Below are 27,763 nucleotides of genomic sequence, written 5' to 3'. Positions count from 1 at the left end.
TTCACTCTGCAGTAACTGGTACCCACGTCCCCCGGTGATGCACGCAGGACAGTGTCTGAGAGCCCTACTCGGTCTTCACATGTGTAGAGAGTTTGAGTTTTCAAGCCCTGAACTCAGGGCGTAGGCAGCATGTGTAGATGTCGGTCTGTAGTCCAATGATTTCCATACTTCATTTCCAGCTGGCTTTCGACCTTATGGTCGAATCATTCATCTAGCTAATTCCAGCTAAACTGAGTCTCCTCACTTTCCTCTTGGTCAGTCCAGACTTCATCCAAGTCACTTGTTCACCTGCTCCTTCTTGGGGCGCAGGGAGGACTGACTGCTCTCAGATTCTCTAGCCCTTTCTTCCCGCCACCCCCTACAGGGCTTCTGTTCTGTCTTTTGGCACAAGGAACTCCTCTGGGGCTCCAGGTTTCATGATGGGAAGCAGAGAATCTCTTCTGTTCTCAGACCCCCAGACTGTCCTGGAGATTCTATTGTCCTGTCCATTATTTCTTTTTTCTTTCTCTCGCTCTCTCTCTCTTTTTTTTTTTTTTTTAAGATTTTATTTATTTGACAGAGAGAGAACAAGTAGGCAGAGCAGCAGGCAGAGGGAGAGGGAGAAGCAGGCTCTCCGCTGAGCAGGCAGCCTAATGCGGGGCTCGATCCCAGGACCCTGGGATCAAGACCTGAGATGAAGGCAGGTGCTTAACTGACTGAGCCACCCAGGCACCCGTCCTGTCCCTTATTTCTGTCCTTAGAACCCACTGGGAAGTGAGCCCCTTAGACATCTTGCCAGCATTTCCCTCATTCCCACCCAGCCTCTTCCTCTCCCTCCCCAGTTAGGAAGGGTCTGTAATATATGAAAGGGAAAGGGGGTTGATGTTGTGGGAGAAAGGTGAGCTAATTTTGGAATCATAGACATTCTGAGATCTGTGTCTACTGCAGGTTTTGGCATTTTAGCACTACAAGGACAATTTTCCCTGGAGTAGTTACCTTAATCAGGTAACAGTATACAGGGGGGGATTCTCCCTCCCCTCCGTATCGTAGCAGGGAGTAGCCCATCAGTTAATTCTTAACAGTGTCACTCACAACCCTCAGTTCAGGGGAAGAGTCAACCATTGGTCCCTGTTCCGGAAAGGCTCAAGCAGAAATGGAAGTGGTCTGGGGGTGTTGAATATGTGCAGTTTACATTAATCCAGCTGACAGGGTCCAAGCAAATCTTAAAACTAGTTTTGCTTGGGGGTTCCTTCCTGGTGCAGTTGGTTAAGCATCCAGCTTTGGGTTTGGCTCAGGTCATGACCTTGGGGGTACTGGAATTGAGCCCCACATCAGGCTCCGCAGTCAACGTGGAATCTGCTTGAGATTCTCTCTCCCTCTCCTACCCCTCCCACTGGTGCATGCACTCTCTCTCAAATAAATAAATCTTTAAAAAAAGGGGCGCCTGGGTGGCTCAGTAGGTTAAAGCCTCTGCCTTTGGCTCAGGTCATGATCCCAGGATCGGGCTCTCTGCTCAGTGGGGAGCCTGCTTCCCCCTCTCTCTCTGCCTTCCTCTCTGCCTACTTGTGATCTCTCTCTGTCAAATAAATTTTCTTCCCATTCACATGTCCCCATTTTGGTGTTTTGGGTTTTTTTTCTCTTTAATCTTACCTCTCTCTCTCTCTCTCTCTCAGCTTCTGCACTAAAGCGACCTCAGACTCGTAGGCCAGGAAGGTAGAGCTCCTGCCGTAAGGGGCTGTCTTCAGAAGGAACTCTTGGGGAGAGGTTCAGACAGACAAGGGCGTAAAACAAACTGCTGACACGTCCCTGTCATCTCGATCTTCTTCTTGCAGTTTGGAATCAGTGGCTTTTTTTTTTTTTTTCTCTTATTCGTTAGGACTGCAGTATTTTTGTAGGGTCCAGTCTTGGTTTGTGCTCTCGAGTTGCCCAAGTGAATGAACATTTCTCACGACTCAGCGGCCTAGCCTCCACTTCCCAAGCCAGGCACCCGTGTCCCTCATTCCCTAGGACTCAGAAGTTCTTGTTTTTCTTTTCTATTTTCTCTGGATCTTGTTTCTTTGTTCTCTGTTTGCCAGGTCAACTCAGAGTCTCATGAAGCAATGTTGCTGAATTGGAAGGGATTGGGAATAGGAGAACAGGCAAGTCCCCCAGTGGCGAGTTCCATAAAGAATGTGCTGCAGGAGGTGCTGCTTCGGAAATGCAGAGGCTTCTGGAGTTGAGAAGGCCAAATATGTAGCCAACTCTGTTGGCCTTTGGAAAACTTGAGACCCTTGATCTTGTAACCTTGGAAGCAGGACTAGGATCCAGTAAAACTGAGGTCTAATGCTGGTATACTTCCCCAGAGTCAGCAGGAGAAAAGAAACAACTTGCCGAGTCATATATTTTAACCCTTAAACAGAACAGATATTAAGAGGATATGATATTGCGATATTAAGATATTAAGAGGATACTCAAAGCATAATCAGCGCTTCCCAAACTTTAATATACACTCCGTCCCTTGGGGCTCATGTTATGGTGCAAATTCGAGCATAGTAGGTCTGGGCGGGGGGATAGGGCTGGACTTCCACATTGGTGATCCATTCCTGGTTCAGGGATCACATGTTGGGTAGCAAGAGCTCGAGGCAGGTGGGAGAGAAGTATGCATCCTCAACTGAAGCTAAGACGGGCTCCATACCCAAGCACTTTGAGCTAATAGTGAACTCCCCACTCTGCTCTCTTCCCTAAGCCGGTCTACCAGCTGCCCTTGTGGTCACCTTTCCTGTCCTATGACGGACGTTTCCTTCCCTTCCAGAACTGCTAATGGTTTTTCAGCTACAAGAAGGGGAAAGCAAGGAGAAAGCAAGTCTGGCTCACTCATTGGAAGGATACTCAGCAGTTCACAGAATTTGAAGAGCTGACCCGCTGCTCTTGGGATGGATGAACACCAAGGCGGTTCAGGGGCCTGAGCAGCCAGAACTCCAGGCTCTTCCCGGCACATCCCATTAGATGCCTGAATTCTGTCCTCTCAAGGTACAAGTTTGGGCCAGGTGTTCTTACCTTCAAAGTTCTTAGCATATGCCAGTTAAATTTGTGTCTTTCTTTGCCCCTTTTAAGACTATCCTTGATCATTTTAACTTGTATTTACATGTATGCAAATGGTGTGTGTGTGTCTCTGTATGTCTGTCCAGGAGCAAAGGAGACGTTATTGCTATAATATGATGTCTCTCCAAATAAATTATCGAAAAATCCCCTGTATATCAAACTTAGGACTTTTAAAATACATGATCGTACATTGTTTGGATTACATATGTCTTGGATATATAATTAAAATGTTCTCTGTGAGCAAGGACCATCTTTTATATAAAATAAACAAGGCTTTTTGTCTGATTTAAAAAACACATTGTGAATTTTCAAAAGGCCTTTTGAGACATTCTTTCTTTGTAATCATAGGGGTGGTATCTCTGAAAACATCCCAAGAGAGGAATGTAAGATTGGGTGATAAAACAACAAATAAGAGAATGGATTTTCCTCTTCTATGTACTATGTGGCTTTGGTCAATTACTTTTTTTCTGAAGTTCCTGCAACTGAAAGTTAAATAAGCTCCTTTCTCATATGTTTGTCTTAATGATTAGATAAAATGCATATGTGTGTTTGAAGTATATATAAAGTGTGTTTGAACGGCTTTAAAAATTTAACTATTTCTAGCATCATCACTGTTACGGAATTTGAGACTATGAGAACAATACGGAAATTGAAGGCAGGGGGAACTATGAAAGAACTTAATTATATTCACTAAAATATAATGATGGCGACAAAACAAGGAAACACACACCAAGGATGTTTTATATCTCTTAAATGAGAAATGGTGAGTATGGTTCTATACATTTCCATTTCCCATCTTGTGTTCACCAACCGCTTTTCATGACTTCACTGCTTCCAGGTTTTAAAGAAATCTTGGCACATTTGTTTTGCTTTGTTGAAGCTAATATGTCCACTATAAGACATTCATTTCTTGAGTCTGGTTCTCTTGCTAGATACTTAAAGCTTTTTTTTTTTTTTTTTTTTTTAATGATTGTAAGAGATTACAGCTTCCCATCATCTAGGTTCTGTCCCTAGGTTCTGCTCTTTTCCCGGAGGCAGAATAACTTGGATGGTTAAAGTGGAGAAGGCTTGGGTAATAACGTGCTGTTCTGCTCCCATCTCCACTCAAACTCCCTCTTCAACGCCCAGGGGCCTCCACCCCTACTCCTAGCCCCACTGGGGTTATCCTGGTGCCAGGGGCTCCCCAGTTCTCACCTACACAACAACCTTAATGCACTGCTAAGGAGTGTGTTATTCCGTTACCCATGCCAAGAATTTATTTTATTTTATTTCTGCCTGCCGGCTCATTTTCCTTTGGCCTCCTTCTCCTCCTCCTCTTCACCTCCTTCTCTGCCTTAAAGTAACATTCCCTTCTTTTCTCAACTAATCACAACAGGAATGCGCAGCCGCCCCTGTGAGCTGGAACTGACGTTCTCAGATTGCCAACATGACACCTGGACAGAAATTCACATTAGGATATCGTGTGGGGATAACTCAAGCAGTCAGAAAGAGGTTCCTCTCCTTTTTTTTTTTTTTCTTTTTTTTGTATCCCCCAAGCCCACGTACTCAATTTAAAAATCTTTAATTGAGTCCTGCTCTTATTGGAAGAGAGGAACAGAATATGACAGAGAACAGAGAAACAGGAACTGAGAAAAGTCAAGAATCTGAAAGGAAATAAATCAATGAGAAGAGTTTTTATCTTGTGGTCCTTTCTGCTGCATTCATCTAAAGAAACCGACTCTGATAGTACCAAGCACAGAGGGAATAAATACGGCAAACATTCTTTTTGGGGGTGATTGTGCCTTCCTTGGCCACCTGCATTTTATTGAGGATGTTGCTACTTAAGTCTTTCGAGGAGTTGACTTTTTCAGGGGAGACGGCCGTTCCCTTGCCTTCTTAGGGACAGGATTCAAGTCCTGCTGGTTTGCGGGACTTCTCTTGGCCACTACGATTTCATCTACACTCACGAGCTGGAGAACCACATCAGCCACCGCTCGAAGTCCTTGGGCTTTGGCTACTAGGGTGTCCCACACCTCTCCCTCCGCCACGTTTATTGTCCCCTCGGCCCCCACGCCTACCAGGAAGTTCCCAGCTTGGTGGGCGCAGCTCAGCTCCGCCATGACCTCTGACACCAGCAAGCCTGCGTTCTCGGCCAAGGTCTCCGGAAGAGACCGAAGGGCCTGTGCAAATGCTAGCAAGGCCGGGCCGTGAGGCCCTTCCAGTCGGCTTCCTTTTTCTGAGAGTATTTTTGCCAGAGCCATCTCGGTGGCGCCCGCCCCTGGGAGCAGTCTGGGGTCCTGGCACAGCTGGGAGTAGGCGTCGATGCCATGGTACACAGCCTGCTCCGCGCTCTGTAGCCCCTCCGCTGTGGCCCCCCTGAGGACCAAGGTAAGGGCAGGGGTACCCGAAGATTCCCATTCGAACACCACAGCCAGACCTTCCCCCAGCTCCTGCTCGTACACCCTCTGGCACTTTCCCGGCTGCAGGGGAGGAAGAAGGTAGGGCATCAAAGGCGTGTCCAGCACCCCGCTCAAGTAAACCACGTCCCTGCGGGCCCGGGCCTGAATCACCATGATGCCGTAGTTGTCAGCCTGTGCCAGCGTCTTCTCATCGACGTCCCCCCAGACCACCGCCACATTAATACAGGCGTTTGCCAGCTGGGCTACTTGCTCGTCTATCAACTGTTCATTTCCTTTCCTGAATTTAGTGAGGTCCTCGGGACTAGAGAGACGGGCCGTCGCCGGAGCCTGTGGGCTGGCAGGACCAAAGGTGCAGGCAAAGAGGGCCACCCTGGCGCCGCTCAGCACCGTGGTCACCTGCCCGCGGGGGCTCGCGCTCAGGGCCAGCCCCGGGAGCAGGCACGAGTCCTCCAGCCTCCCCCCTCGGAGGGTGCACACCCCCACGCGCTCGCGGTGGAAGCTGCCGTCCAGCTCCTTGGTGGCCCAGCACGCGTGGGCCACCAGCTTGGCCAAGAAGTCCATCTGGGGCGCGGCGTGGGTGTTCATCACTGAATAGAGGGCCCAAAAGGGGTCTTCCAAGGGCCCCAGGGAGCGGATGGACAGGGAGGGCAGCAGGGCCAGGGTCTCGGCGGTGGCCGCGGCGTAGGCCTGGCGCAGCTGGGAGCGGGGCAGGCCGGCGCGCAGCAGGTGCTCGGCCTGCCGGAGCAGGGCTTCCGCCAGCAGAACCACGAAGGCCGCGCCGTCGCCGGGGCCCTCCGCCTGCGCGTGGGCCGCTTCGCGCAGGAGCCGCGCGGCCGGGTGCTCCAGCTCCAGGGCCCGGAGGATGGCCGCGGCGTAGCCCGTGAACACCGTGCTTCCTCCGGCGGTGACCAGGAGCTTCTGCCGCCCGTGGGGGCCGTAGCAAGGCCGGATGACCCTGGCCAGGGTCTGCGCCGCGGGCACGCTGCCGAGCAGGTGCCTCTCCGGTGCTCCCGGGCTCCTCGCGCGCCGCCGCGGCCCGGCCGCCAGGCGCTCGGGCAACTGCGGTGGCGCCGAGGTGGCTCTGCCGGCCATCGCCGGCCGAGTGCGGGAGCCCGCCCCGCCCGCCCGCCTGAGGCGCTGCAGGAGCCGGGGGAGGGGGGCGCCCGGGCAGCGGGTCTCAGACGGACGCTTCTTGGGGGGTTGGGCAGTGGAGAAAGGAGCCGAATGCCCCCCCAGCCGGGCCCTGGAGAAGTGGGCGCTCCAGGATCGGGTGCAGGGACGAGCTGCTTGCTGAGAGCCCAGCCCTCCACCACTCCCCAGACTGATCTGCAAGGGACGGGGCTTTGGGGCCTCTGAAGCTCCGGGGCTGAGACGGACAGGACCGTGATGAAGTCACAGAACGGCCCCTGGAACCAGGGGGCTAGAGAGTGAGGTCACAGAAGGATGCTTGGAGTGGAGGGTGGGGGCGTGCGAGCAGGCAGGAGTCAGGCCAGGTCAAACGGCAGATGAGGGACACGCGCGGGCGCCGGGCCCGAGTTTCATTTCAACTTGGGAGACCGGGGAGAGGAAAGCAAGTGAAAATCCCACCCGCTTGAAATTCCTGATGAAGCTGTGGCTCCTGCCCCGTGGGTTGTCGTTTTTGAGTGGGGAAGCGGGGTTTTGTTTTACTTCCCCCGTGAAGGGCCAGGTCCTACCAGCTCGGTTGTTATCTGTCCGCCCTGGAGGCTTTGGCCACCTTCTCCTCCGGTGCTGGTGCTGCCCACCAGGTTCTTTCCGGTGTTTGTTGGTCTGTTTGTCTTTCGGGTTGCAGGTGTGTGATGCTCCTCCTTCCAGAGACAACGATGTCACTGAGCTGGCAAAGGCAGGTCAAGACAAGGGAGAGAAAGATGCCAACAGCCTACAGAAAAAATGAATAGAAATGTTCCTAGCTCAGTGCAAGTCTCTACCTCCCAGTGCTGGGAAAGGCAGAAAACCACAGGAAATGAATTTAGGCCCCTCAAGTCTTACCCTCAGTGCTCAGAAATTCGGTTCTTTCCTTCCAGTAGCCCTCCTCCTAGCCTCCTTCCCTTGCTCCCTTTCTCCCTCCTTTCCTCAAATAGAGCCTAGTGTGGTAACCATGGCTCCTTTTTTAGTGTAATAAATCTTTATTGAGCACCTACTATGTTCAACGGGATGAGGACTACAAAAGAACAGGAACATGGGACGCCTGGGTGGCTCAGTGGGTTAAAGCCTCTGCCTTCGGCTCAGGTCATGATCTCAAGGTCCTGGGATTGAGTCCCGAATCGGGCTTTCTGCTCAGCAGGGAGCCTGCTTCCTCCTCTCTCTCTCTCTGCCTGCCTCTCTGCCTATCTGCCTACTTGTGATCTATCAAATAAATAAATAAAATCTTAAAAAAAAAAAAAAAGAACAGGAACATGGACACCAGGAAGGGGAAGAGATTTTCACCGCAGGAATACCACTTCTATAGGCATGGGACAGAGCACCAGCTGGAAGGGACCAAGATTATTAACAATGAGGGGCGGGGAGTGTGCCTGGGTGGCTCATTTGGTTAAGTGCCTGCCTTCAGCATCATGATCATAGGGTCCTGGGATGGAGCCCGGCATTGGGCTCCCTGCTCAGTGGAGAGTCTGCTTCTCCCTTTCCTGCTTCCCCTGCTTGTGTTCTCTCTCTCTCTCTCTCTGTATGTGTGTGTCTCTCCCTGTCAGATAAATAAACAAAATCTTAAAAAAAAAAAAAAAAAGAGTAGGGGAAAGACAGAGCATTACCATTCGTTTTTGTTTGGGAAAAACCCTTTTTACTTTGTTTAATAGCAGCTGTCCCCAAGGGGGAGAAATGAAAAAGAGCTCTGAAGTTGATTATACCAGTTCAGAACCATGATTGTATGGTGGGCATTGTTTTAATATTTCCACAGACAAGATGATAGCAAGAAAGAAAAATGAAAAAAAAATTCAGTGAGACTGAAATATAATTAAGGCTAAAATGGAGATAATTTTGGAGAAAAAAACTTTTTCTTTGAAAAACAACTTGATTGCTTTTGTAAAAATAATAGCTATTCATTATAAAAGTTAAAAAGAAAAATAAAAAGAAAGCCAGTGTCATTTGGAATTCCAGCTCAGAGATAATAACTGTTGACATTTTGATGAACATTTTTACCTTGCACATATATTCATTCATAGACTGTTATGGATTTCTAGTTTTCTGTAAGTGGACTGTATGATACATTTTATGTAATTTATTCTGTTATCATTTCCCCTTCAACATTATATTGCAGGTAAGAAATGTTTCTAAGGAGATGTTATGCTGTCTGAAGACCGTGGACAACTCTTCTGACCTCTTTTGATTTTGGAGACTCCTTTAGGAAGAGGTATGAGCCTCCATACCCAGGCTTCTGGAAGCTATTAACCCTGAGAAAAGTATCATGTAATAAATATTAGGTATAGAGGCAAAAATGAGGAGTGGGGTTTCTTTATAGAAATGTAACAGCTGACACAAAATATAGCAAAGTATGCATGTTTACATTGTTATAAAGATACAATTTCTTTTTAAAAGGTAAACACTCCTGGTGGATGTATGGGGAGGGGAATAGACACTCCTGTAAGGCATTGTCTTTGCTCTTTCTCTTAGACTTCACCTGTTTTCCCACTTATTTCACTTACTCCACAACTATTTATTGAGCTGCTGCTAAATTATAGAGATCGAAGATGAGTAAGGCAGACAAGGGCGGCCGTGTCTACAAGGGCGTAGGGTGGGATACATTCCAGACCTTGGGAGCTGTGATGGGGAAAGCATGGGTGTTGTGGACGCATGGGGGGCCTGGGGGGACACAGAGGCCTTGTCATGGGGAGAGCCGTGGTCAGGGATGGAAGTCACATCTAAAGAAGCAGAGACTGGCCACGTGAGACGGAAAGGGAGTTGGGACAGCCCAGTGAAGTGTGTGGTCCACCAAAAGTCGTTCTGAAGGCTGGAGCTCCCGGTGAGGAGGAAGGGGGGCAGAGCGAGGGGATGGACACTTTGGCTGGGGAGTGGCAGGCTTAGGCGGTCATGCCAAGGAATTTAGACTTCAGCGTGGTGAAGAGACATGGGTGGGACCCTTGAGTTACATTTCCATCGTAGAGGTACATGTTTTTATGTTGTGGTGTCTTTGTCCATTTTGCCTCACAGCACAGGGAAAGTGAGGATCTGCTCTTTGTCTTTGATCTTGAAAACAGGCTTCAAACTGTACATTTTGGATCGAAGTTTTTTGACCTACCTTTATATAGATCAAACTGACCAAGGAAGTATTAAATCACAATTTTACTTACTACTATGTGAACACTGTCACTGTTAAATTTGCTTGAATTTTATTTATCCCACAGTTAAATTGATTAGGTGTAAAATAAATGTGAATATCTTGTGCCCAGAAAACTTTGCATGCAGTTAACCCATTAAATACACTTTAAAAAAAATACATATATATTTTGATCTGCTAAGATGGGTAGGTACCAAGATAGGCTGTTTGGTAGCTAAATTGGGTTGAATGTGGTCCCCCCAACATTCACATCCTTCCCCAAACCTCAGAATGTGACCTTATTTGGAAATATGATTGTAGCAGATGCAGTTAACTAAGATGAGGTCATACTGTAGTAGGGTGCATTCTTTTTTTTGTTTTTTAAAGATTTTATTTATTTATTTGACAGATCACAAGTAGGTAGAGAGGCAGGCAGAGAGTGAGAGGAGGAAGCAGGCTCCCCGCCAAGCAGAGAGCCCGATGTGGGGCTCGATCCCAGGACCCCGGGACCATGACCTGAGCCGAAGGCAGAGGCTTTAACCTACTGAGCCACCCAGGTGTCCCGGGTGCATTCTTATTCCAATAGGAATAGTGTCCATACAAGAAGCGGAGAGACACTTACACAGAGAATATCATGTGAGGGCACAGAGATGTGGAGGGAAGATGGCCTTGGGAGTGATGCCTCTGTAGCCGAGGTCACCAGGGACTGTGGGTGACCACTAGAAGCTGAGAGGCATACACCAGATTCTTCCTTAGAGCCTACCACAAGGAACCAGTCCTTCCAACACCTTGATTTGGGACATCTGGCTACCAGAACTGTGAATGGGCAAACTTCTGTTGTTTTAAGCCCCCAGCTTCTGGTAGCCCTGGGAAACTAATGCAGTAGTAGTCTTGTATCATCAATAAAGGAGAGGAACTTAAGAGTGTGTGTATGTGTGGGGGGGCGCTGGGGACGCTGGGGTAGGGTTTCTAGTTTAAACACTGGCTGGCACAATGTTTTTATGTCCCTCTTCTAAACAGACGTCCTCGTCTGCTGACTTCTCCAACTCTGCCCTTCCCCCCATATGCCCAGATGCGTTTCTATTAAATCTATGGTCTTGTACACAATGGATGTAAATATTTAGTCTTTCTATTTGTATGTTTTCCCATGTTTATTTTTCAGTTGCCTGCTTGCCCTTTTTGTGTTTATCTTGCTAAGTAGTGCCAGGCTTAAAGCATAGACCCCTGGAGGGCAAGATTCCTGTCTATATGAAGTGTGCTGCCCAACACCTATTTTGCCTCACACTCATACACAAGTTATTATTAGTTCTTCAAGATTTTATTTATTTGGGGTGCCTGGGTGGCTCAGTGGGTTGAGGCCTCTGCCTTCGGCTCAGGTCATGATCCCAGGATTCTGGGATCGAGCCCCGCATTGGGCTCTCTGCTCAGCGGGGAGCCTGCTTCCTCCTGTCTCTCTCTCTGCCTCTCTGCCTACTTGTGATCTCTGTCTGTCAAATAAATAAATAAAATCTTTAAAAAAAAGATTTTATTTATTTGACAGAAATCGCAAGTGCGGAGAGGTAGGCAGAGAGAAAGGGGGAAGCAGACTCCCCGCTGAGCAGAGAGCACAATGAGGGGCTCAATCCCTGAAATCATGCCTGAGCCGAAGGCAGAGGCTTTAACCCACTGAGCCACCCAAGTGTCCCTACACAAATTATTTTTAAGGGATTATTTTTTTTTCCACAAATTATTTTTGAAGGTGAATGTTCTGTTTAATTATTTCTCAGTTTCTTTAATTTTTCTGTCCAGCAGGTACATGGTATGCATTACTGAAATAACTCATGTAAAGCAGAATTTTCAAAGCTAAAAACACACTGTGGACTAAATATGAACTAAAGTTAAATGATTGACTTTCTTTTGAATTTTTATTTTTTAAGCAATCTCTACACATAACATGGGGCTCAAACTCACAACCCTGAGATCCAGAGTTACATGCTCTACTGACTGGGTCAGCCACTTGCCCTGGAATTTTTAAAACCTTTTTTCATTGAAAAAGGACAAAATTTGATAGCCTATGACTGCAACTTCTTAAAGTGTAAATTTAACAGTAAAAATATGAACATAAAGATCAGAAGATCTGGGGGCGCCTGGGTGGCTCAGTGGGTTAAGCCGCTGCCTTCGGCTCAGGCTCAGGTCATGATCTCAGGGTCCTGGGATCAAGTCCCGCATCGGGCTCTCTGCTCAGCAGGGAGCCTGCTTCCTCCTCTATCTCTGCCTGCCTCTCTGCCTACTTGTGATCTCTGTCTGTCAAATAAATAAATAAAATCTAAAAAAAAAAAAAAAAAAAGATCAGAAGATCTGGAATTTAAGTTTTCAGTAGTCCTCTACAACTGTAAGCTTGGTTCCTAACAAACACTGAGGAGCTTAAGACTTATGGGGAAAAAAAAAAGAGAGAGGGAGAGAGAGAGAGACAATTTATACTGAACCTATAGGAGAAACTGATAAATATTTTATATTCACTAAAACAAAGCAAAACAAACTCTAAATAAAGGCCCTATCAATGACATTTATAGGCCTCCAATTAGTAAGAAGGGGTACTGTACTGCGAATTTTTATCATCAGTTTTTTGCTAGATACTTTGAGATTCTTATTTTGCTTAGTTCCATGAGACGTTGCTTTTTCTTTGGTGTAGATGATAATCCTCACCCCCCCAAAGCACATTCTAAATATTTAATATGTATTTATTATACTGCATGTGCTCTGAAAGATTCAAACATTGTAGAAAAATGTAATATAGAAAGTGAAAGTCCCTTGTGATCCAGACCTTCAGAGATGATTGCTGTTAACATTTTGGTACATAATCTACCATGTTTTAAAAATGCCTACGTGTGTACTTTTGAAAAAGTAGGTTTAAAAATTTTTTTTTTCTTTTTGCATTTGGTGCTTCTAGACACGGCTTTCTGATCTTATAATTTTGAGTAACCTCAGGTGCATGACTCCTGGCTTTTTGCCATTGTGGCCTCAGAGCTCCAAAATTTGGATCCTGGACATGCAAGAACGTTTGGAGGACCTTTATGTTAAACAGGTATTCTTTGAATCCTTTTTTTTTTTTTTTAAAGATTTTTATTTATTTGACAGACAGAGATCACAAGTAGGCAGAGGAGATAGGCAGAGAGAGAAGAGGAAGCAGGCTCCCCGTCCAGCAGAGAGCCTGATGTGGGGCTTGATCCCAGGACCCTGGGACCATGACCTGAGCCTAAGGCAGAGGCTTTAACCCACTGAGCCACCCAGGCGCCCCTGAATCCTTCCTTTTCATTCTGAATAATATTTGCTCTGCCCATGATCACTTCAGGCTCACAAGCCTGCTATCCTATTTCAACAGATTCCAACTGCTTGTCTGTTCACAACAGGCAAAGGAATGGAGATTTAAGGCTGGGCTTACTATCCTTCACCATCTTTTCTTTCCAGAAGCATCAGCGCACAAACCTATTTCTTACCTTTTCCTCCATTCTATCCACTTTTCTGTTCAGTCCCTTGTTTCCTTTTAAAACTTCTCTCCAGCAGTAGTGACTTGCAGTTTGCACATACTGACTCTTAAATTCTCCCCAGTGTTGAAGAAATAGACCGAAATAAATTACCCTGGTATATAATTTTGTGCATGTGAAACTCAGAGCCGGACAGGACTGCTCTAATCTCAGTAATGAACACAGATAAACATTTGGATCAATAATCTGATTTTTAAAGAGTAATGTGCAGAAAAAAAAAAGCATTGAAAACACTGCACATACACTGCTTCATAATTTACCATTAGGCATATACGTTCTGAATTTCTAATAGTCAGACACTTAATTTATGGTTTGCATTCACCAAGTCAGCTTCGCCCCAATCTCAGAATTCCTGTTGCTGTAAATTTAGTAAACTTGAACCAAACCAGCAGGGATTGAACCCTGCAGGAATCCCAATGACTTATTCTAGTCCTCGTTTCAGCCATTTCAAGAGCTGCCTTCAGCGAGAACCGGCTCTGGAAATCACCCCGTGTATACTTGGCCCGGAGAGGAGCCCAATTCAAAGTTCACGCGCGGGCGCTCGGGAGGCATGGAGGGCAGCAGCCCGGCCGGGGAGCCGGGACGCGCCGCCGGAGCCGCGCACGGCGCAGCGGGGACGGCGAGGGGTCCTGCCCGGGGGCGCCCGCGAGCCGGCGGGAGGGCAGCCCCGACTGCGCGGCTCGTCCCGGCGCTTCCGCAGGTGCCGCCGGGTCCGCCCGCAGCGCGGTCGCGAGTGGGAGGAAACGCAGGAGGGGTCGGCCCCCGCCGGAGGAGGGCGCCCCCAGGCCCCCGGGGACGGCCGTCCCCCCGCCCCGGGAAGCGCCCCTCCCCGCGCCCGTTCTCCCGCTGCCGGCTCCGCGCCGCGGGGCTGAGACCCCCGCCCTCCGGGGCGTCCCGACACAGCGCCGGTCCCCGGTCGTGGGCTCTGGCTGGCGCGTGCGGCGCTCGGCGTGCCGCTCCCCGACCTGTCACCGCCGTTGGTCTGACAGCTCGAGGAGCCCTTTCGGGCCCGTTTGAAAAGGACGTTCTGGTCACCAAACTCTCCCCGGGGTCGGATCGCGGCGAAGTCGCGCCGCACTCCGCGTCCGCGACGGCGGCGGTGGCGCCCGTGGGCTCCGAGCTCGGGCCGCCGGGCGGGTGGGCGCGGGGGGCGGCTCGGCGGCGCCCGGGGGCGGCTCGGCGGCCGGCGGCTCGCGGGCAGCCCCGGCGCGGACGGAGCGCGGCCGCGGCCCTCCTCTTCCCCCGGCGCGCGCCGCGCCGTCCCTCGACCCCGATCCCGGATCGCCGCTTCCGCAGCTTGGCGCTCGCCGGAGCCGGAGCCGGAGCCGGAGCCGGAGCCGGAGCCGGAGCCGGAGCCGGAGCCGGAGTCTAGGCGCAGCCCCGGCGGCCGCGTCAGAGAAGGAGAGAGAAGGGCGGGGGACAGGGGGGTGGGGGGGAGGCGGGCGGGGGGAGCGGGGGCGGGGGAGGGGCGGTGAGGTCAGCGGCGGCGGCGCATCCGCGAGCGGCGCATGCGCGGAGCGAGCCCTGTGAGTGGCAGCGGCGGCGCGCGGGGGGCGGTGGGGCCGAGGAGTGGGGGAGGGGGCGGGGGCGTCGCGGCGGCCGTGTGTGGGCGAGACGGCGGCGAGTTTGAGAGGTCTGTGGTGCGCGGCGCCCGGGGGACACCCGGCGCGGCCCTCGCGCGACGGCCACGGTCGTGTGTGTGTGTCTGCGTGCGGTTCACGCACACCCGCAAAACTTCCTCCTCCCCGGCCCGGGAGGGCGGGCGCGGGCGCTGAGGGGCCGGCGCTCGCGCAGCCCGGAACCCACAACAACAACTGGAGCAGCTGTCAAAACTTCGCCGCCGCCGCCCGGCCTGACGCGGCCCGCGCGGGGGAGGGGCGGCCGGCGGGGCCGCGACCCCCCGCCCGCCCGCCGCCCCCCGCCGCCCCCCGCGGGCCCGCCGCCCCCCGCGCCGCGGCCCCTTTCTCCTCCCTCCCGCGGGCGCTGGGGGAGGGGCGTGGGCGCAGCCCCGGCCGGCGCCCCCAGCACCCCCTCAGTCGCCCCGCCCCGCACCCGCCCGCCCGCCCGCACCGCCCGGCCCCCGCCCGCGCCCCGCCCGCCGCCGCCGCCGCCGCCGCCGCCGCCGCCGCCGCCCGCACCTCCCGCCCGGCCGGCCGGCCCCTCCCTCCCGCCCGCGCCCCGCCCGCCGCCCGCCGCCCCCCGCCCCCCGCCCGGCCCCTGCGCGCCGAGGTGCGCGCGCCCGCGCGTATGTGTGTGAGTGCGTGTCCTGCTCGCTCCATGTTGCCGCCTCTCCCGGTACCTGCTGCTGCTCCCGGGGCTGCGGGAAATGCGAGAGGCTGAGCCGGGGAGGAGGAACCCGAGCAGCAGCGGCGGCGGCGGCCGCGGCGGCGGCGGCGGGAGGAGCCCCCCAGGAGGAGGACCGGGATCCATGTGTCTTTCCTGGTGACTAGGATGTCGTCGGAGGAGGACAAGAGCGCGGAGCAGCCGCAGCCGCCGCCACCACCCCCCGAGGAGCCCGGAGCCCCGGCCCCGAGCCCCGCAGCCGCAGACAAAAGACCTCGGGGCCGGCCTCGCAAAGATGGCGCTTCCCCTTTCCAGAGAGCCAGAAAGAAGTAAGTTGAGTGTGAGGGAGCCAGGCCGGGAGCCAGCCGCGGCGCCGGGCCGGAGCTGTCACCGGCGCGCCCGGCCCCCTGCCCCCGCGCGCCCCCGGCCGCCCCCGCGGGGTGGGGGTGGGGCCCGCCGGCCGCGCGGCTCCGGCCCCGGGCGCCCGCCCGCCCCCGCGCCCCGCGCCCCCTGCGCGGCTGCCCGGCCCGGCCTCCCGCGGGCGCCCGCACCTCACTCCGCCCGGCGGGGCTCCGACGGCCCGCGCCGCCGCCGCCGCCGCCGCCACACTTTACTTTTGAGTTTGGCCCTGGCGCCGGCTTTTCTTGGTGCTTCTGGCTTTGGAGAAATTTCTCGGCGATTCCCCTCGGCCTAGCTGGGTCACTGCAGAAAGCCCCGGCGGAGCGCGTCCAGGTCGTCCCCGGGCGAGCGCATTGTCAACTACAAAGCGGTCCGCTGCGGGACACTCGCGGAGCTGTCAAAGCGCCGGGGCCAGGTGGTCGCCCCGCCGGCTTCGCTGGGGGACAAGGGCACGGGAGGAGCTCGCGCCGCCCCTCTTTGTCAGCCTGCTGCCCCTTTAACTTTTCGTGCCCCCGAACCTGAGCTTTCGTCCTTTAATGATATATTAGGAAGTCGCCCGACTTCTTCCTCCCCCTCCCCCACCCCGACCCGCACTGCCCGGCGCCGGCGAGCTCGGCTGCGGGGAGATCGCGCGGCCGCGGCCGGAGCGTGCAGAAGTTTGGAAGCGGAGCCAGGATCCCCGCGGCAGGCCGAGTAGCGAGAGCACGTTTGTGCAGGGAGGAGACAGATGCAAGTGTTGCCGAACTTCCCTCGGAGTCGTCGCTCGGAGCCGGTACCGGCTCGGCCAGGGCTTTCGTTTGGTTTCCAGCGGGCGCGGGGACTTAGACTGGGGTTACTCGAGGACCGGGAATGCCTTTTTGCAAGATGGTTCTGAGGCCACTTGGCCTGGAAACTAAGAAACCGGTTTCGGTGCCGGGGAGCCGCTCCGCGCTCGTGGCTCCGGAGGGTGCTCGGGGAGACCTGCGAACGCCTTCGGAAGTTGTAGAATGGCGTGTGTTGCTTACTCATTTCGTGCTAGGATCATCTCATTGAACTGTCGGGAGTGGAAGGGTGCACGGGGGCGCGCAGGAGAGCGGCACGCTCGTGGAGAGCCTGGTGTTTTGTTGTTGTCTTTCGGGCGCACTGGCTTAGTAATATTAGCGTTATGTTTGGTGATACATAGTCAAAGTAATAGGGTTCACCGAGGCAGAGGAGGGCAGCGTTGTGGCAAACCCATGGAGCCCCGGCTGCAGTTCTCTTTTTTTGCTTTGCTCTCCTTTTACTGTGAAAATGATTCAGGCCCTTTAACTTGCTTGCCTCCATATTTTATTTCCAGCTCTTACCTACCTATGACAAATCGTGAGAGAAACAAGGACAGGACAAATATACATTATTGCACTGGCTTCTTTGTGATACAAAGTTGCGGTCTATTATGCCACTGGCGAGGATTGTAATGAAACGTCTGGTGTAAAAATGCCCTTACTATTCCCCGATTGAGTGAATTTGGAGAAGGAAGATGGAGTTTTAAGTAACTTTAAACTTTGTCACTTTTTTGTTTCCTTTAAAGCAACGCATGTCCAGCCGTATTAGGGTTTTAAGTTAATTGCTTCCCGTTTTGACTATTTCTTTCTTGCATTCTTTCTCAGTATTATTTTGGGGTTAATGTATATTCTAGATTTGCTTTTAAATTCTTACTCTAGGAAGAGTGGACCTATTTGTTGTCACACCCCTCACACATAATACTTGCAAGTGCACGAGCGCGCGCGCGCACACACACACAAGCAAACACACAAACCCACAGGCCAAACACACTTGCATAGCTCCCCTGAGATCGAAGTGAGTTCATTTGTATTAGTGCAACCCCTGGGTGCACCGGAAGAAACGTCGAATTGGGGTATTATCTCTGTATTATTTTTATCTCATTTTATGTGTAAAGAAAAAGTACCCCTTTGAGAAATTTGAAAATTTCTACTCACGTTTAGTACAATTTTAAGTCTTAGGAGAGTTTTCTTTCTTGAATTTCAGAACTGGTACAACATTCCTCATACGAAATTTAGTGGTAACTTTGATGATTCCAAACTTTTTAGTGAATTTTAAAAAATTTGGTGTGCCTTTTGAAGGGAGTGGACTCTGCTTGTTTTAGAAACATGTAAGTGGAAACTAATATGTGAGCTGGAAAGCAAATGGGAGGGTTTTTAATTGTGTTTCTCTCTACAGTGTTGGGGATGCATGCAGAAAAGACCCTGCAGTTGGGTAGTGAAGATCCTGAAAGTGAAACTGCAGTGTACCAAATGTAAATTAGGTTTGTAAATGCTAAAATTACAGGGGATTGCAAGTAATTACCTAAGGAATGAAAATTAATATTTTTTTGTGTGTGTGAAATGCAGTGGAGATACAAGTTTTTAAATTGTGCATGTTATTTAGATGGTCAGTAAGTGGGTTGTTTTGTGCTAAAGAAAATGTTTTAGGACACTGCTTAAAAGTGTGTTTGTGTGTTTTTCTTTGGATTTAGAAAAAGAGGGTAACCATGCACTGCTAATTATATTTTGAGTTTGAATTTTTAATAATTACATAAGTAAGCTTAGCATTTTCTTGTTTTATACTGCTAGATAATTTTTGTCTTGTTCTGTTTAAAAAGCATAGGCTATATAGTTACTAGTTTTGGTTAACTATTATCTTAATTGTTTATTAAAATTAAGAATTTTGCACTGAAGCTATAGCTGAGTTTGAAAAGTAGGTATATAAATAAGGATTTCCTGTTGCCCAAATGTGAAGTCAAAAATGAAATTTACATTTGTTTGAAATTACATTGTTTGAAAGTTCTCCTTAACAGTAAGGACTATCTAATTGGTTATTTGGAGTAGCTCATAATCTTTATCAAAGGTGCAGGTCTTTCCATTGGTGAAGAAGCTCCTGCCACAGAGTAGGCACATACTAGAGGGCTGATTTTCTGTTAATATTTAGGAAACTTTCCCCAAAGCTTTGATTTTTATTTTTCCTTCCTTGGAATATAGATTCCTTGGAATATATATTCTCTTTACTAAATTGGGAAGATAACCGTTCTACCATATTTTTTTTTACCAAGTCAACAAAGTTAATGTTAGGGATGGGGTGGGGGTGGGGGTGGTGGAGAAGCAGGTGGTAAGGATAGGATGTCTGAGGCACCGTCCTTGACTCTTTTTGAAAAAAACAAAACAAAACAAAAAACAAAAACACCCCAAACCTCTTTATATTCTGAATCCCTTTCTTTTCAGAGAGCAATTACTGTTATTAGAAAGCCACCTTGAGCCTTATTGTTGTAGAAAATTGGGCACAACCAGTGATGTCATACAAGGGACAGCAAAAAAAAGACTTTGCAGCTGATGACTGTTGCTATTCTATATTTGTAAGGTCCCTCCCCCAACAAAATCTCATTTCCATAGCTGTGAATTTGAAATAAGTAATAAAAAGATGTATTACATTGTAATATATGCAGTTTCGTAAAGGAACAGTTTACAGTTGGAGGATATCACTGTTATTCATGCTTCTTGAGATAATGCAATTTTCTAATTTTTATGATAGTAATTATTTTTCTTATTATTATTATTATTTTTTAATATTTTATTTATTTATTTGACAGAGATCACAAGTAGGCAGAGAGGCAGGCAGAGAGAGAGGAGGAAGCAGGTTCTCTACAGAGCAGAGAGCCCGATGTGGGGCTCGATCCCAGGACCCTGGGATCATGACCTGAGCTGAAGGCAGAGGCTTTAACCCACTGAGCCACCCAGGCGCCCCTATTTTTCTTATTTTTAAAGAGATTTAGGTACATTGAAATTTTGGCAATTACTGGTCTCTGGCACCTTAATAGGCATTGAAATGTTTTAATGTACTTGAAAATCAAAAAGCTGGTCCAGGAATGGCAGCCTTTCACCTGTTAGGGCGGCTGTTCTCCAACCTGGCCTCACTGTAGTCAGTCTGCTGTTGTCCTGTTGGTCTTATTCATGGAGTCTCTAGGCTTTGGGAGTATGTTGTTAGTCTCACAATTTTATGCTCAGCATATTGGTTGTTACTACGTAAACAATTAAAAGTATCAGAATCGTTTCTTTTCCCATTCTGAAAACAGCGGTTTAATACATTTTCCTACTGTCTCAGTTAATTCTGCCATGCCAGATCTTTAGGCCATTTGCAGGGTGACAAACACTATTCTACCCTTCTCCTCTCCCCCACCTTTTTGCAAAACTACATGGTATTCCCCAAGCCACAGTCAGATTGCCTTTGGGCAGATAGTGATTGTCCAATGACATTTCCTCAAGCCACTGGCAGATATGACTGAGGGGCTTCCATAAAACCTCATTTCCAAAACAGAAATGGTCAGTTTTTAGTTACAGTTGATATTAGATGGGTCTATGCTTTTGCCTGGTGGGGAGGTGTGAGATATCTTCGATACATTTTTGTATCCATTTGATACATTTTTTAATCCAAGAGATGTTTGAACCCAACATGATTTTTTAGCTGATATAGAATAAACTTACCGGTCTGCGTGTGTGTGTGTGTGTGTGTGTGTGTGTGTGTGTGTATTTCTCCTTTTTTGCTTTATTGTTTTGGCCCGTCTTTTAATTTCAGCAAGCTGATTAATGCCTTCCTCCTCTTTTTAAAAAATTGTCTTTATCATGTTTGTGCTACAGTGTCTATTTTCAGAACTTCTTGGCAGTGTGAGTTGCAAAAGTTATGGAGTGAAATAGGGACAGTTTCTTTTTCTTTTCTCTCTCTCTCTCTCTCTCTTTGGTGGTGGCCTGCATATAAATGTGTGTTTGTGGTTAGTGTGAAAATTTAGTGGAAAGACCAATTCTGAATTTGTGATGGGAAGTGTCAGTCTCTCTCTTTGCAGAATTGGAAGGACTTAGGAACACAAGAGAAACTGGAATGACACAGCTCTTTTTGCACTTTGTCTAGGAAAAAGTCTCATGTAAAAGATGGGAAAATTGTTTGACTTTGCTTTTGCTCCTTATTTTGTGATAGCAGTAACTATGTATGATACACGAATGCTGAAATTGCTTCAGAAGTCCGGGAAGTACTGTTCTATAACTTTTTAGGTCTTTCATTTGGCATGTTTTATTCAAAGATCATGTAAATGTTCAGTGTGTGTTGGGGGTGGACCGTCAACTCTGGAAGAAGGTTCGCTGGGGCCAAGAGGGGTCTGCAAAGATTGGGAGGAAGCAGTACTTGAGTTAGAACTTGAATGATTGATAAGATTTAGCCAAGTGCAGTGAGAAAGTCGGAGAATGTTCTGGGGTAGCAGTGTGAGTGAAATTATTGAGGCGGGAAGTGTAAAACGTGTTTTCTTGGTGGAGTGTGACTAGAACTGAGGCTTAATGTGGGATTTGGGGCCGTGCCATGATGGTCCTTGAATGCCAGGCTAATGAGTTTGGGCTTTGTAGTGCAGGGGTTATAAACTGTTTACAGGGACCAGGTAGGTAATTTAAATGATTACATGCAGCTTGTAAGATCCTGAATGACAGCTGACATAACTTAAGGCCTCGAGTTGGGGAAAAAATGGTGAGTAAAAACAGCCTGAAGGGTTCTAGGAATCTAGGCCTTGCTCAGGTGCAAATGAGAATGTTCTGGCTGATAGTTGCCATGTGAGATTGTCAGATGTTGCTTTTAGATATTCTGGTCTGTTCTTTTCTCTTTCTTTCTTTTAAGGATGTTATTTATTAGAGAGACGGAGAGAAAGCGCAAGTAGGCAGAGCAGCAGGCAGAGGGAGAAGGAGAAGCAGGCTCTCCACTGAGCAGGGAGCCTGATGTGGGACTCGATCCCAGGACCCTGCGATCATGACCCCAGCCGAAGGCAGCTGCCTAACCCACTGAGCCACCCAGGCGCCCCTAGATATTCTGGTTTTTCAACAGAGACTGAGGACTTAGAATTTTACGTGAATTCTCTTTTTAAGTGTCTTCAGTTAATATCTAAAACGCTATTTGGGACTACACCTTGTGGGTTAGGTTTAATCTGTGGACCACGGGGGTGCCTGGGTGGCTCAGTGGGTTAAAGCCTCTGCCTTTAGCTCAGGTCATGATCCCAGGGTCTTGCGATCAAGCTCCGCATCGGGCTCTCTGCTCAGCAGGGAGCCTGCTTCCTCCTCTCTTTCTGCCTGTTTCTCTGCCTACTTGTGATCTCTGTCTGTGAAATAAATGAATAAAATCTTTAAAAAAATCTGTGGACCGTAAGCAAGTTACAGGTCTTCAACTCTTGCTTTATACCCAGGTTATCTTATTTTTTAAATTAAAGTTTTAAAAGCAGATGTTTGGGGACGCCTGGATGGCTCAGTGGGTTAAGCCACTGCCTTCAGCTCAGGTCATGATCCTGGAATCCTGGGATCGAGCCCCGCATCGGGCTCCTTGCTCAGCAGGGAGCCTGCCTCTCTCTCTGCCTCCGTCTACCTCTCTGCCTGCTTGTGTGCTTTCTCCCTCTCTCCTTCTGACAAATAAATAAATAAAATCTTTAAAAAAAAAAAAAAAGCAGATGTTTGCCATTTTCCAGAGGACAGAAACGTTATTAAATTACTTTTTATTCTCTGAGTTTTATACAGTTGAATGTCAGTACTCTAATACTTGTTTATTTGTTGGCAATTATTTTAGGAAAGCTGCCCTGGTAATAATATGAAGAGAGGAGTTACGTGGAGGCAGAGATTAACAGCAGAAGGCAATAGTCATGGTGTGAGTTGATCAAGGCAGATGGTATATTGTTGGTAAGGTGGTTGGAAAAGAAGAGAGATTTCAGTCAATGCAGAAGAGGAGTTTTGAAGTTTCTGCCATAGATGTTGAGGTGATAGAGACGTCTGGGGGTGTTTGGGCAGTGTAGCATTGACGTTTAGGAGCTTGATTAGGGTAGGTGATTAAAGATGTAACTTCCTTGAAATCACTGAGAATGCGGAGGGCATGTGAAATTTAGTAAAAGAATTAGGATGCTTACTTCTCTTAGGACATGATGGTGGGGCGGGAAGGGACCAAGAAAGCCCATAAAAATGAGGAAGGAAATCAGAATATGTTCCTACAAATGGGCCAAGTATGTGCAAGGATGTTCATGGCAGCAGAGAAAAGTAGAAAATGAATAGAGAATTGGCTACAGCAAAACACCTGTCAGTGGACCGCCAGGAAGTTTTTCTCAGGACCGAGAGGTGGACCTGTCGGTACCAAAGTGGGAAAATGTCTGTGATGTATTTGTTGACTTGAGGGAAAATCTCCTGAAAGTTGCAAAGCAATAAGTTTAGTACTAGTTAGTAAAGAGCACATAACCCCAAACTATGGATGTATTTTGGGTAGAGAAAATTATTTGGAAGAATACATAGCATCATTAATACTTCTGTGGAGTATATAATCTTGTATGTACATTTATGCACTGTTTATTTATTTATTTTAGAGAACTGGCAGGGAGAGGGGATAGAGTCCCAAGCAGGCTCTGTGCTGAGCGCTGAGCTGGATGCGGGGCTCAATCCCATGACCCTGAGATCATGATCCAAGCCAAAGTCAGGAGTTGGATGCTTAACTGACTTGAGCCACGCAGGGGCCCCTCTTTAAAAAGCCAATAGCTTAAAACCATAGTCATGTTTTACAAATGAGAAAACCAGGTTCCGGGGTACGTCACAGATTCAGGCACCAGGTTGCCTGCATTCAAATCCAAGGCCTACTACTCACTGTTCGGTCTTGGAAGTACTGGACTGTTTGCTGCCTTCGTTGCCTCATCTGCAAAGTGCACATTCTAGCACACCTGGTTTAGGATTGTTGTGAATTTATGTATGTGTAGAATTTAGAACAGTGTCTGGCACAAGCTAAGTGCTATTAGGAGGTACTGTTATAAGAATTGGTTAATATTTGTTATTGCTGCTCTCATGAGTTGTCATCAGTCAAGTATTTGCCTGATGTCCTAGAACTTGTTAGTGACAGTCAAGTGATGAGATACCAAACTCGCTCTAAGAATGTCATGGCATAAAATAATGTAGTAGTTATTGGGGTGGGAGGGGGCAATAAAGATTTCCTTTCTGTACAGCTGTCCCTAATAAAGACAAAAAAGAAAGATAAAAAAGCTAGGTCAGCAGAAATCTCTATAGAATGTTTCTTATTATGAGGAACACATGAAGAACAACAAAAAGCAGTTCCCTCGAAGCTGTATATATAGTACCGTTACTACAGAATTATTAAAAATTTTTTATTGTCCAAACTTGTGAATGTAGTCATAGTGATCTTTTTATATTATAACTCTGCCGACTCTGTTTTTATTAGTAGGTCTTCCTAATTGAGACTTCCTATCAGGTGGTTTTAAAATGATTTATGTCTTTCATACTGAGTTTTTTTTTTTTCCAAGATTTATTTATTTTATTTATTTATTTGACAGATCACAAACAGGCAGAGAGGCAGGCAGAGAGAGAGGAGGAAGCAGGCTCCCCACTGAGCAGAGAGCCCGATGTGGGGCTCGATCCCAGGACCCTGAGATCATTACCCAAGCTGAAGAGAAAGGCTTAACCCACTGAGCCACCCAGGTGCCCCCTGAGTCATTTTTAATCTTTACATTTCCATGTAATCATTTACATTAGAAGCGGCATAGCCAGAGGTCATAGGAAGTGTGTGTGATTTTGTTAATTCCATCTTTTAGTGGAGCCTAGCAATAAACAAATAACTTCTTTGGTTTCCTGATCTTGGGGATCCTAGTGGCATACACCACATGTCTCGAGTAAACACCCAGTTAGATATAAAGTAAATTTTATTTTATTTTTTAAAGATTTTATTTATTTCTTTATTTGACAGAGAGAGAGAGATCACAAGTAGGCAGAGAGGCAGACAGAGAGAGAGGAGGAAGCAGGCTCCCTGCTAAGCAGAGAACCCGATGTGGGACTCGATCCCAGGACCTGAGATCACGACCTGAGCCGAAGACAGAGGCTTTAACCCACTGAGCCACCCAGGCACCCCAGATATAAAGTAAATTTTAAAGAACTAATTATATTTTTTACCTTAAAGCTCTCATCATCTAATTGTTCTGCCAAGGTTGAATTTGGTGGATATGGCCAAGTTTTTCTCCTGTCAGTCTCTCCCATACTTAGAGACTCATAAAATGGGAAAACCAGATGAGCATTATAAGAACTCTTCATCTAACCCCTCATTTTGCAGGTAGCTGAGACTCAGAGAGGTAATAGCACGCTCCAGATCGTACATCAGGGTCTTAACCTGCACAGTAAATGCCGGGAGCGAAGGTAGTCTGTTATGTTGGTGACCCCCAGTGAACCATGGCTGCTGGGATTTATGCTGTTGTAGGGTCACCTCCCCATGTGTCTTGTCTAGCCCTGTGACTCACTTTAACCAGTAGAATGCAGCAACAATGGCACTGTGCTAGTTTGGGGCCTAGCCTTTAAGAAGTCCAGGAAATTTAACTCTTGCCTGCTTGGGAGCCCCAGTCACTATGCAAGAAGATAGGTCCTGCCCTGCTGGAGAGACCATGTGCACAGGCAGGGATTCTGGACCCCAGTGAAGAAGAGAGCCCCCGTTGCCCGTGTCCCAGCTGAGTTCAGCCCGTTGTCAGATTCCTTGTAGAGTGCAGCTACGAAAGTGACCACGGGTAAAACTACAGAGGAACCAGCCAGCTGAGGGCCTTCCATGTTGCAAAATTATGAGTGAATAAAATGGTGGTTGTTTTAATCTGTTAGATTTTGTGGTGGTTTGTTATGTATTGGTATAAAATGGAAGCAGATGATTTTGTGAATTAAGAAACTGTAAAAACAGGGCGCCTGGGTGGCTCAGTGGGTTAAGCCGCTGCCTTCGGCTCAGGTCATGATCTCTGGGTCCTGGGATCGAGTCCCGCATCGGGCTCTCTGCTCGGCAGGGAGCCTGCTTCCTCCTCTCTCTCTCTGCCTACTTGTGATCTGTCTCTGTCAAATAAATAAATAAAATCTTTATAAAAAAAAAAAAGAAAGAAACTGTAAAAACAAAAACTATTGGAGATACAAACGATAAAAATGATTATTGTTGGGGCGCCTAGGTGGCTCAGTGGGTTGGGCCGCTGCCTTCGGCTCGGGTTGTGATCTCAGGGTCCTGGGATCGAGTCCCGCATCGGGCTCTCTGCTCAGCGGGGAGCCTGCTTCCCTCTCTCTCTCTATCTCTCTCTGCTTGCCTCTCCATCTACTTGTGATTTCTCTCTGTCAAATAAATAAATAAAATCTTTAAAAAAAAAAATCATTATTGTTTTCCAGCTTCTTTTACTGAGATAGTTGAATGAGGCTACCCCTAACCTTTGCCCCTCATTTCAGTAAGGTATTTTGAAATAGAAGTGGATTTTTATTATTGGGGAATTTAAATGGTATTTAAAAATATAGCTGTCACACTGTAGCTCAGACTATAATTAGATAATATGTAATGGAAAAAAATAATTACGGTTTTCAGCTTTCAAAAGATATGATTTTACTTTCTTGACTTTTACAGGTACCTTCTACATATCTGGAGGTTTACGGACTCTTGTGTCAGGATACCTGGGTTATATTCCTGGGCCTAGCATAGGTTTGCCTTTAAGAATGACTTGGATAGGAAGGTTTATTTCTCTCCCATCAAAGCCTGGAGGGTAGGCACTAGTGCTGGTGTGGCGTCCCTGCGCTGTGAGATCACCAGTGACTCCATTGATGTTATCTTTCTGCCCGGACATCTCTAGGATGTGGCCTTTGCCCTCAGGTTCCATGATGGCTCCTAGAGGACTACTCATTACATCCACGTCCATTGAAGTAGAATGGAGAGAGAGTAGACCCAGGCACAATTCCTGTCTTCAAAATGGTCTTGTGAGAAGTACCACGTGGTTCAGCTCGTTGGTAATTGGTTGGAGCCTAGTCATGTGGCCATGTGTGGTGCAAAGGAGGCTGGGAACATAATCCTTTAGCTGAGTACATGGCTGCCTCAAGTGGATGGAGAGTGTTGTTGGTGAGGGAGAGAGTGAACACTCCGGAAGCAGCCAGTAGTCTCCACCACTGTGGGCAACCAGTTTATCTCCGGGGCTTGGGTTTTCCCGAGTGTGAGAATGACGACACAGAACCACTAGAGAGGGCAGATGGATTTCACACTGAGGGCCAGCCCCTGGGGAGTGGGAGTGATGACCTGCGGTGTTCTTTGGAATCCCACCTGAGGCCCAGTTGTTGGCCCCAGCAGGGTGAGGAAGTAGAGGAAGGATTTATTTTGGGTAAATAGGGGAGTGATAGCATGCTGTGGTTTTTATACTGTGCTACATATTTTAGCCTTTTTTTTTTTAAGGTTTATTTATTCATTTCACAGATCTCAGAGATGACAAGTAGGCAGAGAGGCAGGCAGAGAGAGAGGAAGGAAAGCAGGTTCCCTGCTGAGCAGAGAGCTGGACACGGGGCTTGGTCTCAGGACCGCGAGATCTTGACCTGAGCCGAAGGCAGAGGCTTTAACCCACTGAGCCACCCAGGCACCCCATTTTAGCCTTTTTTTATGTGTAGCTACTTCAATTTTTAAAATCTTCTCATTGAAAATACTTGGTTATTTTGCTAAGTAAGCTTTGGACCACCCCCCCTCCCTTTAAGATATCCTGAAATTCATTCCATATTTAAAAATTTTGCTAATAAACCCGAGTCCCAACTTTGTACACAACATTCTCAAAACTGGGGATTGGGATGATGTAGTAGAGAAAGACTAAACTTCTTGATGCAGTGTGTATCAGAAAGCTAGAGTATGTGGGGGTAACAGACAGACTCAAGTCTTAGTTTCTGTAGTCGGCAACAGTTGATTCCTTTCTTGTACTACGCGTACTGCATGGGCTGGCTTGGAAGCTTTGCTTTATAGCGGCTGCATCCAGGCTGAGGGAGACCCCATCTCTGTCCTTCACT

At 48.4% G+C, this 27,763-nt stretch overlaps 2 protein-coding genes across 12 annotated transcripts in view; one reads left to right on the top strand and one right to left on the bottom strand.

The window, feature by feature from the left end:
- Window positions 1–4,822: 4,822 nt before the first annotated feature.
- CCT8L2 (chaperonin containing TCP1 subunit 8 like 2) lies at window positions 4,823–6,551 on the bottom strand. The gene has a single exon (XM_044246893.1). It carries the CDS (start codon window positions 6,549–6,551, stop codon window positions 4,881–4,883), a length of 1,671 nt encoding a protein of 556 aa, XP_044102828.1. The 3' UTR covers window positions 4,823–4,880.
- Window positions 6,552–15,554: 9,003 nt separating this feature from the next.
- The window catches only part of KMT2C (lysine methyltransferase 2C), a 274,521-nt gene continuing 262,312 nt past the window's right edge, over window positions 15,555–27,763 (top strand). For 9 of the 11 annotated variants that reach the window (XM_044246890.1, XM_044246882.1, XM_044246884.1 and 6 more), the window contains exon 1: window positions 15,556–15,862. In XM_044246890.1, the coding sequence (XP_044102825.1) occupies window positions 15,702–15,862 (161 nt within the window). In that variant the 5' untranslated portion in view covers window positions 15,556–15,701. Of the gene's footprint in view, window positions 15,863–27,763 lie in introns of all 11 variants that reach the window. The other 2 variants (XM_044246888.1, XM_044246885.1) reach the window with 1 other exon arrangement.

This window comes from Neovison vison, chromosome 4, assembly GCF_020171115.1.
Source record: "Neovison vison isolate M4711 chromosome 4, ASM_NN_V1, whole genome shotgun sequence".
Taxonomy (NCBI): Eukaryota; Metazoa; Chordata; class Mammalia; order Carnivora; family Mustelidae; genus Neogale; species Neogale vison.
Note: the sequence above shows the minus strand (reverse complement) of the source record. Positions and strands in the feature narration are given on the sequence as shown.